The sequence below is a fragment of the Carassius auratus genome, chromosome 24 (assembly GCF_003368295.1).
Source record: "Carassius auratus strain Wakin chromosome 24, ASM336829v1, whole genome shotgun sequence".
NCBI lineage: Eukaryota > Metazoa > Chordata > Actinopteri > Cypriniformes > Cyprinidae > Carassius > Carassius auratus.
The window spans coordinates 20320468-20333336 of NC_039266.1; the positions used below are offsets into that span (position 1 = coordinate 20320468).

Below are 12869 nucleotides of genomic sequence, written 5' to 3' on the forward strand. Positions count from 1 at the left end.
TTATAAATTTTATTAAATAATATATGAAATACAATATTATTTCTTAATCATATTAACTTATACATTATTTAAATTATACATGTATATGATAAATTAATCTATAATAAAGTCTATAATAAAAATGGTCATGTATATAAATCATTTAAATAATAATGATTTTATTTAGAGACAGAGAGAGGGAGGGTGCTCTTTTTGTATATCTTGTCTTTTCGTGTAATCGATTGTAAAAATACAGTGTAGTAAGCCATTTGTATATAAACTGAATATTAACATTAAATATGTGTGTGTGATTGAATGATAAATACACATGGGTAATAATATTGCATATTAATAATATTAAATTCAGTATATGTATAATACCTTTTGAAACCTGCCTTCTACATAGATGTGGGTTTGTATTTCCTCTCTTCATAATATGATCAGTGATGCTCTCTCTCTCTCTCTCTCTCTCTCAGTTCCTCTTTTTCTGAGTACTAACTATTCCCACCATTTCCAGCCGCTCAGTTCCCCTGTTTTCTGGGTTCTGGTGGTCGTATGATCATGGCCGGAGACAACAGCCCCAGTCGCCATAAAGCCCAAAGCAACGCCCTCCAGTCCAACATGGCATCCGCAGCCATCCTCAACCTCTCCACCCGTTGCCGAGACAACAGCGAGGCCCCGCCCCCCAGCCGGCCCCTGGCATCATCCACAAAGGTAATCAAATTAGAGCACTCAGAAAAAGGTATTTAATGTGGTCATTCTGAAACAACTGTGATTTGTGTATGAAAAAGAGGAGTAACATCAAAAGACACTTTTTGGCACGGAGAACTGTGTAGCCTCTGGTGGCACAACAACAAGAGAGTGGGAGCTTTTTTCTTTTACCCACACTGGCCCTAAAGCTTTAATGTACACAAAGGAGAATTTGTGTAATCACATCAAAAAGAGTTGGGAGGAATACAATCACAGCTTCCTTCTCTATGACAATTATAAGGCTTTTTGTAAAACATGTGGCCGTGCATTTAAATTCACTAATGGTAATGTTCGGTCTTTCTCTTGTTTGCAGGAGAGAGCTTTTTTTTTTTTTTTTTCAAGTGCAGATGGTCGAAGACATTTTGCTAAGTAATATATTATCCTAGATAAGCTCACACAGATCCTTTGGCGTTGATCTCTAACAGCAGACGATCTATGAGAAGTTGGATTAAATCAATTGGTTGGGGGATTAATAGACATCACTCTTTTATTTCAATTAAATAAGGAAAGTCTACACAGGGCTTCAGATCATGTATGTTACAGTGTGAAAATGGATATGTGATGTTATGATTAAAAGTTGTGTTCTTTCATTTAAGCCTTGTTTTTAATAGAGCTATTATAATCATAAATATGATGTTCTCTGGCTTTATGCATTCATGAAACTATACAACTATATTATTAAAAATAAGCACTTGACATTTAATGCAATTTAAATGCATAATAAAATTTAATTTTAAAATACATATTTAAAACAATACAGGATCCTAATGCTGAGTATTCTAGTAATAATAAAAAAAATAACATACTGATCCATTTAGTTTGAAACTTTCGAATTACAGTATATTTTTTATATATCCAGCCTCTTTTTTAAAAGAAAAACAAAATGTTGATACATATATATTAATAATAATAATAAAAAAGAACAATTAAAAATGAATTAAAAAGCATGCTGGAATCATGGCCCCTTTTCCAGCCAAAACTGGAAAAGTGGCAAAAAAAAGAGAGCTATTAAATATAAATATGATATTAAAAATAAAAGTCTTCTGGGTTTATGCAAACATTTTTTATTTTAAAAACTGTTAATAAAATAATTGATATAGAATATATAATGTGATTTAACATAATCTGAATTAATAATGTGAATAATAATAATTTGTACATAATTAAAACAACAATAAAATAATAAAAAGCATGCTGGAGTCATGGCCTAGTGATTAGTGCATATGGGCAAAGCAAGTTCGAATCCTGCATGCAATATTTTCTGTATTATTTCTTGTTTTCTCTCCAAATAAATGGAAATGTGCCAATAAATTGTGCTATAATAATAATAATAATAATAATAATAATAATAATAATATATATATATATATAATTTTTTTTTACTATGAAAAACTATATATTATATGTATATTTTATGTATATTATTGTTAAATTTGTATATAAATTAATATATATATATATATATATATATATATATATATATATATATGTATGTATAAATAATGTCATTTATGTGATTTAACTAACTTTCTTACATTACGCAAAAATAATAAAAACAGCAATCCAGGATCCTAATACTGAAGATTTCAGTCAAATTTAGAAACATCCAGGCAACATTGGCGGCTTCAATCAAATCAGGTCTTCCTCTTAGACACGGAGAGTTAAAACTGAGAAAAACTCACAGAAGTATGGCGTGAAATGCTTCACACACCTACACAGCACACAGGCCGCTCGTAGTCCCGGCACTCAGTGGGCAGAGAGCAGGTATACTGTACAAACTGAGCCAATGAATAAAACAGTGTTAGTCGATCTGTCATCTGCTGATGTCTGCGTCGAAATGTCTTTATGCATGTTAAGTATCTCGATTTCCCTGTTTGTGCCAAGTCGCTTGTTTTTTTGGTGTGGGAGAAAGATGTCACCTCACTTGTTTCTAAGGCTGGAGAGAATCTCATCAGACGAGAAAAACTCACATCCTGCACAGGGATGAACTCGATAGGTGTGCAGTCGGTCGCTTCTAGCTGGTTTGAGAGAGAGTCATGTTTGGTTTGCAATCTGAATTATCACGATTAGTTCCCGATAAACTCTCCTTTGTTTGCTACTGTGTGGAATAATTGGTACGTCACATTTTAAGCAGTTAACGAGTTGCATAAAAACTTAAAAGTCATGATATTAAGCAACACAGAGCTTTTAAACACACTATTTTAAGATTGTGACCTAAAACCACTTTGGCTAAGATTCACAAACTACCTTTCACTGGAGGGAGGAAGAAAACTGAATAAAAACATAACTCCAATCCTTATGGCCATTCATTAGAAAACCTATACATATCTAATAGAAAGGGACATTTTTAATCATCTGAAAATAAAATTAGAGATAGGCAATTATAAATTGCGATAAATCACATCCAAAAAAAAAGTTTTTATGTACATAATATATGTTTGTGTACTGTGTATATTTATTATGTATATATAAAGACACACACATATAGAATATATTTTGAAAAATGTACATGTATATATTTATATAGTTTATAATATATATAAATATATGTTATATATAACCAATATATTTTTCTTAAATATATACATGCATGTGTATTTATATATACATAATAAATATACACAGTAAACACATTTATTTTGGACTATTCAGTAAAATAAAAATAGGTCTGCAATGCAAAAAATGTTAAGTTTGGTTAGAAAAGTAAAAGTGCACCACATTGCAACAAACCACATGTTTTGAGGAACCATTTATGTTTGTAACACAAATATGGTTGGATGAGTTGTGCACAAATTTGTAATATTCATAATTCATTAATATTGGCTCCGAAAACAAGTTCAAAACTATGGGAAAGTGCTCTTGGGTATAAACAAGACGTTCTATGTTTCTTTATCATTCAGGACTCGCTGATAGAGGTAGACGAGAATGGAACGCTGGATTTAAGTATGAAGAAGAAGAGAGAAAAGGCGAGGGACTCTCCCATGATGCCTGCATTAGGAGATGCTCTTTTCACCCCACCTGAACCTTCTCTAGCCAAAGCAGGGGGTCTCCAGATCTCCCCGGCCATCTACCGCGTCCTCTACGAACAGGACGCCTGGGACACGCCGCTGAACTACAGCAAAACACCTGCGCAACAAGACAAAGAGGTGAGACAGAGGCAGTTTACACTAGCGTTCAGCGATTTGGGTCACCGTAGCTGCATTTATTTGATAAAACTACAGTAGAAACTGAAAAATTCCTGAATTTGAAAACAAATTGAATATAATTTGTAATTAGTGCTTTCAAATGATTAATTGCGTTTAATTGCATCCAAAATGAAAGTTTTGGTTTACATAATATATATATGTGTGTGTGTGTGTACTGTGTTTATTATGTATATATAAATACACACATATGCATGCATGTATATATTTAAGAAAAATATGTTGTATTTGTATATAAAAATCATTTATATATATATATATATAAATTGTAATGTAAATATTTTCTAAATATATACTTTATTTACTATACATAATCAATATGCAAATATATTACATAAGCAAAAACTTTATTTTGGATGCGATTAATCGCAATTAATCGTTTGAACCATTTAAAATGTAATTTCTTCCTGTGATGCGCAGCTGAATTTTCAGCATCATTACTTCAGTCTTCAGCATCACATGATCCTTCAGAAAACATTCTGGGCCGGGATTCCCAAAAGGTTTGTAAGCCTAAGAAGTTCGTAAAAACGATCGTACGACTGATCTTAATATTACGGTCTGTTTCCCAAAAGCATCGTAACTTAAGTAGCACTTGAAAATCATTGTAGATCTACGAGTGCTCTGGAGTAATCGTAAAGCCCTAAGTGCATCGTAAGAAGACAGATTTATGCGATCACCTGCAGGACAGTCGGCAGATTACACCTTTAACTTGATTCAAGTGCAATGTGATTATAATATAAGGATTTTATTGTGCTTTATTATACACTTTATGACTCATTTTTGTTATTTTTATTTTATTAATTTATAAATGAAATCATTAAAAAGGGCATAAATATAGAAATACACATTTAAATTAAATGACTAAACAAAACAAAAAAAGAATAAAAAAAAAGAATAAAATAACTAATGTAGGAAATGTTTCAAAGACTGGGGGGCAAAAATATATACAGCTATGTATCTGATCCGAAAAAAAACATCTCACTCTCTCTATCTATACTGTCTATAAATTAATTAATTTAAATCATTTTATGCATTCAGCAGACGCTTTTATCCAAAGTGACTTACAGTGCATTCAGGCTAACATTTTTGACCTAACATAATATATAAATATACAAAAAAATATATTATATATTATTATGTAAAGTATAATATTATAGACTATAATATAATATAATATTGTATTGTGTTATAGTTATTAAATCCAAGTTGTCTGTTTGGAACGCAGCATTAGGTTAACGTTAATAAAACGATAGTGTACTACAATTAAGAGCCATTCTATAATGTGACATTTCAGCACTTGATAAACGGACAGCGACTCCTAAGTAGCTTAAAGCACAGCTACGTGCAACTGTGTTAAGTGCATTGTTGGGAAACACACGTGAAACAATAACGAACGATTGCAAATTTACTCATAGAAAACGCTCTTAAGCTCTAAGATCAGTTGTTTTTGGGAAACCCGGCCCTGATATGCTGATTTGCTGCTCAAGAAACATTTGTTATTATTATTGTTCTATATTATTATTACAGAAAAGCTGCTTTATATCTTTTTATGATTCTTTGATAAATAAATTCTAAATTTGGGAATATAAACATTTTGAAAGATCAGTTTAATGCATCCTTGTTGAACATTAAAAAAACAAACTTGAACTGTAGTATGCAAAACTCTAATAAAATTGAGTGTCTAATTATAATAATGTCCTGAGGAAAAACATTCTGTGGCTAAATGCTCTTTGACTGTTGAACGCTGCAATAGGAACATATTCAACTTAAAACCCTTTCTATTTCTTCATCTAAACTATCTGATTCAGTCAGCCATGTCTTTAGGCGCACTGTCTCTTGCGATGTGCTGCTATGACACTAAAGTTTAAAAGAAATCGCAGAAGAATGTTCCTGAAAAGCCGACAATTTTTCATTCTCTTTAGAGTCAAAGAACAAACCCAGACAGTTGTAGGTTTGTCTGGTTCTCCCTCTGACATCTGGTGCTCAAAGATACTTACCTTATAAACAAAGTAAGTAAATCCAAAGGTTTTATGCCTATCATAAATACCACGAGGGATTATATTGGAGTTTAAATGGATATATGTTTTACTAAGTATACTTAAGCAGCATCAGACCTCTTTCAGAATATTAGTGCACGTGTGCTCACAGAACGCCGTTGCATCTTTTCTTGAAAAAATTGTATGATTTTTTTGACCACCTGTCCCTTTTCTTGTAGATGGATCAACTGGAGAAGGTGTCTCTCGAGGATAAAGTGTACAATGGAGATGCAAACATGGCAAAAAACAAGATGCTGATAAGAGACAACAAGAAAGATCTAATGAGGTAATAATATTATTTGAACCACTGTTTTGGGGTTTCTGGGTCACAGGTGAGCATGATAAAGGCCCTGTTAATAATAGATCAAGAATCATAGGCTGTGTGCATCTGGTCATCAAACTGCTCTTCTTCTCTTTGCAGTTGTCCGACACCAGGCTGTGATGGTAGTGGTCATGTGACAGGAAATTATGCATCACATAGAAGGTAAAAAGCCTTGCCTATTTTTCACAATCTTTATTTTTCAAGCAGCAAAATAACTTGGAAAAAAATATACATAATAATTTTATTATTATTTTTTTTTGTAGTGTATCCGGTTGCCCATTGGCTGACAAGACCCTGAAATCACTAATGGCTGCTAATTCTCAAGAGCTCAAGTAAGAGTCAGCTAAAGTTTCAATCCAATAAAATAAGAAATTAATTTAAAATTGCAAATAATTCATGTTTAGAACTAATGTAAATATATGTATTTTATAAATTATTATACCGGTAGTAACTACAATTGTACTATAATTATAAATATGTATTATTTTTGTTGTTACTGTTGTAATTGTCATTGTTTGTGTGTATAATGCATTTTATTAATATTGTATTTAATAATTAATATTGAATAAATACTAACATTAACTATTAATATTTATATATTAAACATTAATATTAATATTTAATAAATTATTATGATGTACATATTTTAGTTGTATTATTTTTCTTATATTAAAAAATAAAAAATTTACATGTACCATTTAAATGTGTAAATATGAATATTTATTTTTTGTTATTACTATATCTATTAAAACTGTTTATGTACATGCATGTGTACAGTACATATAAATATATACAAATGTGTATCTGTGTGTGATAATTATTTAATTTAATTATTTAATATTATATACTTATATATATATATATATATATATATATATATATATATATATATATATATATATATATATATATATATATATATATATAAAATTGTTTTTGTTTTTCCGGTTTTCTTACATCATATTAATTTATATCATTGACACTAATTTCTATTTCTTTTAAAGATGTCCAACTCCTGGCTGTGACGGTTCAGGTCATGTGACAGGAAACTACGCCTCTCATAGGAGGTGAGCCTCATTAGACAGGACATCTCTATTCAATGAAAGATGACAATGTAGTGACAGTTTTGGATGTTTCTGCGTGTCAAAAATGGTCATGCTTTTCATAACAACACAATGTCTCATTTTTAAACCAGTGCGTTCTAGTTCTGGATGTTACACTTTAATAGATTTTAGACATCAGGCAACACAAAGGCACTCAATGGGTTAAATCATTTGCATTTAACACCGGGTAATTGCCAAAGAGTAAATACTTTGTGGCATTTCACGGCTGTTGAGGTAATGACCCCTGTTCAATGGCAACACGACAGGTGTCAAAGCTTGTAAACGCAGCGGCCGTATCTTTCCCACACACACGTCTGCACGCTTGAACTTCTGAAAGGTTCGTCACATATGTCATGTTCCTTCCCAGTCTGTCAGGGTGCCCTCGTGCCAGGAAAGGAACCTTGAAGCTCACGCCAAGCAAAGAGGACAAAGAAGAGCCAGAGATGAAGTAAGACACCACCAGAACAATGACATCCAAATGTTTGCTGTTTTTATTTCGACTGAGAAAGGTTTTACTTTACACTTTAATGCATCATCAATTGACACAAAATGTCTTGTTTATTTGATTCAATAAAATGTTTCATCTAGAATGCACTTTCCATATATGGAGTACACTTAAGGTGACACTTTTTTACTAAAGCATTAGAGGCACAAGTTTTTAGATGAGAACTATTTGGTAGGTTTAAAATCTATTATAAAATAAAAATGTACCTAGTATGAAATGTAGCTAGGTTTAAATGTATCAAATGATTGTAACATCACCATAAAATATTAATTGTGAATATGTGTAAAAATGTTCAATTATTCACAGAGAGTCAAATTTTTTTGTGGTGAAAATTATTTGATAATTAACTATTACAAAATTAAGTTCAAATTAAACTGAATTCAACTTATAAGTTTAAATGCATCAAATGTCTATTTCTTTATAGAAAATGGTGCTTTGTTAATATCTAAAACTGTTAGACATATTTTACATGAAAAACATTATTTCACTGTATCCCACAATTTTTCTCACAAAATTAATGTTTTTAAAATTTTAAAAAGTTTAAATTTGTTGGGAAAAAAGGACAATATATGTACTATAAAATCATTTAAAATCAAAATAAAATTTATATAAAGTGTGCATATAATTATTTATTTTTTTACATCAAACAACCTGTACAACTAGCCTTTAAAACAATTATTTTCACATTAAAACACATGTAAATATAACATAAATGTTGTTTTAGGGAATACTGTATGCCATAAAGCAAACAGATGAAAATCATTATAGAAATCCTTTTCTTTTTTATTATTATAAAAACAGAAGGACAGTTTATGTTTGTATCACTGCATTTCCTAAAAGAAAAAAGAACATTCAAAAATATCATCCTCTTTCCTCGTTTTTCCGTAAGATCTAATTTAATTGCAATTAACCCTGCAGTTTGTTTTGTAAAAACATAATTCTATGGAGGAAAAAAAAAATTAATTGAATTGATTCCAGCCTTAAATCCGAAGTCTAACCCAGAGTGACAGGGCTTTCCTACTTTTGCATCTGGGCTAGTATTTCATTTTTAATTACTAATGCAAAGACAAGAGCTTAGGAATCAGACGGTAGCAGGTCGGCACACAATAAAGGAGGAACAGAGAGGCAGAGAAACGGAAAGTACATCTGTAATATCGCTAGATTATTGTAAATTGGCGGCCATATGGTCCATCTCTGTTGTCCCGGAGTCAGGAACACCATTCCCGGAGCCGGACGCAATGGCCAGTGTTGAGTCGTAATGTTGTCTTGTTTTAGTCAGTGTATTAGAGCCAAAACTGCCATAACAACCTTTCCAACACAGGCCCGCAGACAAGCTATTTGTACAATCCCAGATAACCTCTCACCTTTTCCAATATGGGCTATCAGGGAAAGGGTCAGCCACCTCCAAATCATGTGCTTTTTCCCCCCTGTGGAGGACGCGCAACAATTATCTGCAATTTATGTCATTCCATTACTGACCTAGGGGGAAAGTGAGCAGCAAAATAAATTGGCCAACTCCTCACCACTCTAGTCTTCAACTTGGTAGGGCTTATGTTTTCCATCGGCGGCACGTTAACCTCCCTGCCCGTAATTATTTACTGGAGTGCGTTTCAGACGAAGTCCGCCTGTGCCGATAGAATTATTCCTTCCCTTTTTTCTGCTTTGAATACATTTTTAATCAGCATTTCACAGGATTAATCTCCTTAATGGTATTTGAAAAGTCTTCCAACTCGGCAAATTGGGGGTGGGGGTGTTTACGGACTCGCGAAATGACAAACGCGCCTCTGCGGCGGTGTGGACCCTCGGAAGTTTTAGCCATTAAATTATCAAGCGAATGTATACAGGCTCGTTTGTGTTTGCGGTGTAAGCTCTGAAACTAGTTCAGTCTCAAATAAGAGATTATCTTTGGCAATCACTGTTACTCTGCTGAGTTTAGGACAACAAAAGGGGGCTGTGCGGGGGGTTTCATTTAAGCAGGTCGAGGGGTCGGGTCACATCTGTGTGGGTTTTGGCATGCTGATCCAGAAATCTGTACCAAACAACCTTTGTGATGCAAATTATGACCTGGTTCCCCCAACGAGTATTGTTTTAATATTGCTGATATAGTGTTATAGGTATTTGATTTTTATTTTCTATTCAATTTTTTTTACATTTTCAGTTTTTATTTAATTTTAATTGTTAAAAGTTTATATATATACACACACAAACACACACACACACACACACACACACACACACATATATATATATATATATATATATATATATATATATAACAAAAACTACTAAAAATTTGAAAAACCCACAACAAAAACACTAAAATTTCAACCAACATTAAATAAAATGTAAAATTAAAGTCATTAAGTTTTAGTGATTTTTTTTTTTTTGTCATTTTCCGTAGTCATTACATGCATACACATCGTATGCCTTTATAGATTTGTATTTCCTTTTTATTCATTTTTTAACTAGATTAAAATAGTTGCCTGGAAGCTAGCTGAATTCAAACATTTTTATACATTTTATTTTATTTCAGTTAATGTTTATTTTATGTTTATTTGTTTTATTCAATTTAAAAAATGTGATGTTTTATTTTATTTCCATATTTAGATACATAAAAGCTATAATAACATTAAAGTTATTGACAATTCTGAAATTTGTATATGTGCACCTCATAAATTAGGTCTAAAGAAGTTCTCTAGTAATATAACTGTTTAAATTATTAACTGATAAATATATTTTTTTATTCTATTTTATAAACATTTTGCTGTATCACAGATTTTTCTCATAAAATGAATAGGAAAAACTATATTTTCTTGGATCTCCTGATGTTGATGATGTTTCACTGATCAGTTATTGGGGGGAAAAAAATCTTAATTTATGTACAGTGAAAATATCTTTACCAAGATGCACATAATCTTCAGTGAAATCCATTGTTAATGCGATGGTAAGTATATATTTCCTTTCTCGTGCACCAGGTGCCCAGTGGCAGGCTGTGACGGTCAGGGCCATGTGTCGGGTAAATACACGTCTCATCGCAGCGCAGGAAGTTGCCCCATCGCCACCAAGCGGCAGAAGGAGAGCTCTGTGAACGGATCGGCCTTCTCCTGGAAGCTCTGTAAACAGGAGCTTCCTCACTGCCCTCTGCCCGGCTGCAACGGCTTGGGTCACGCCAACAACGTCTTTGTCACACACAGGAGGTGAGGAAACTATACCATCACCCGAACTTCACTTCTGATGTTAAACCTAGTATCTACTGTATACTGAGACCTCTTGACCCAACCTGAACATACACACTGTGAACTTTGAGTTGTTATATATGTTTTGTACATATATATTACCTTAAATAACATTATATTGAAATGTGATTTACATTCAATTCTATTCTATTCTATATAATTCTATTTTATATAATATTCTAAATAAACACTATACATTATTTAAATGTTCAGATAAATATACAAAACGAATATTAAATTACATTAATATATACATGTTTACTTCAGAAATAAGATAAAAAATAATGCATTTTTGTCTGTAATTATACACACACACACACACAATACAGAACTCATTATATTATTATAATACTTCCAATACATTTCCAGTATTATTCCTATTATTTCCAATCAAGCTTACATGTGTGGTTTATTAATGTTATTTCTTTCACATAACATACAAAATGAATATTAAAATATGCAAAAATAAACCGCTTGACTTTAGAAATAAGTAAAAATAGCAGTATTCATTATGCAAAATATGCATTTTCTTCTGAAATTTCAAATTTATTCATTTTTGATCACCATTACAGTATCCAATAATGTTATTATTTGTAAATGTAAACATTCTGTGAATGCTTATACTTATTATCTGTAACTAGATATATATAAAAATAAAAAATAATAAAAAAATTGCTAGTATTGATTTGTAGATTTTGTGTTTTGTCCCTTGACAGTTTGTCAGGATGTCCACTAAACGCTCAGAGTATCAAGAAGAAACTCTCCGATGAAGAGATGATGACCATCAAACTCAAAACCAGCAGCGGTGAGTAATTCAAGAGCTTATAAGAGAAAAGAGCTTCATAAGTTTGCCGCAGCTTTCTCAAGATGAACATGGCCTGGCTTGTCTTCTGTCAATCAGGTATCGAAAACAGTGAAGACATGCAGCACTTGGATCACGAAATAAAAGAGCTAAATGAATCCAATCTGAAGATAGAAGCAGACATGATGCAGCTCCAGACTCAGGTAGATAACATGATATGCATTCATTTGACCTTCTTACACGCTGAGCATTGTGGGTAATGTAGTTTCAGAGCTGAAGTGTTTCCCTGTTTTCAAACAGATTTCATCCATGGAGTGCAACCTGAAAACTATCGAGGAGGAGAATAAAATAATCGAGCAGCACAACGACGGTCTGTTGAAGGAGTTAGCGCATCTGAGTCAAGCACTTATCAACAGTCTGACAGATATCCAGCTGCCGCAAATGGTGAGACTGACACACACTCTGATGAACATGTAAAACACAACCTGATCTCTCTCAGCACGTACCATTAAACCGTTTTTGATCACCGCATAAGGTCCCTTACAAAAAACTATACCGTTTCCAGTTTTCAGGTAACATAATCATTTAAAAATACGGCAATGCACTACTTCTAAGGTTTCTGCAGGTTTTATGAAGGCTGAGTTAAGACTTTTTAAATATTTGTTGAAGACGAAGTAAATAAAATGATAGTTTTCTTACCTTACTGATATATATTTGTAATAGCTTAAACAATAAAATCACTTATATTTGTTACATTTCTCAAAAAACAAGACTTCAGCTATCTTCACATGTAAATGTAATGAGACAGTTTGCATTTATTCATTTATTCAGTGCAGTGCATGCAACATTACATTTTATTTAATCTTCCGATTAAGACCTTTTTAAGGCCTTTATTTGTGTAATATTAATTAACCACATTAAGTACAATGAACT

At 32.1% G+C, this 12869-nt stretch overlaps 1 protein-coding gene across 5 annotated transcripts in view; it reads left to right on the top strand.

The window, feature by feature from the left end:
* Positions 1 to 12869, top strand: part of st18 (ST18 C2H2C-type zinc finger transcription factor) — a 63298-nt gene that overhangs the window by 48927 nt on the left and 1502 nt on the right. For all 5 annotated transcript variants that reach the window (XM_026201517.1, XM_026201516.1, XM_026201519.1 and 2 more), the window contains 11 exons: positions 497 to 693; positions 3630 to 3875; positions 6148 to 6254; positions 6390 to 6452; positions 6554 to 6622; positions 7295 to 7357; positions 7761 to 7841; positions 10874 to 11095; positions 11851 to 11939; positions 12036 to 12139; positions 12237 to 12380. In XM_026201517.1, coding sequence (XP_026057302.1) covers positions 497 to 693; positions 3630 to 3875; positions 6148 to 6254; positions 6390 to 6452; positions 6554 to 6622; positions 7295 to 7357; positions 7761 to 7841; positions 10874 to 11095; positions 11851 to 11939; positions 12036 to 12139; positions 12237 to 12380 — 1385 coding nt within the window. The remainder of the gene's footprint in view (positions 1 to 496; positions 694 to 3629; positions 3876 to 6147; positions 6255 to 6389; positions 6453 to 6553; positions 6623 to 7294; positions 7358 to 7760; positions 7842 to 10873; positions 11096 to 11850; positions 11940 to 12035; positions 12140 to 12236; positions 12381 to 12869) is intronic.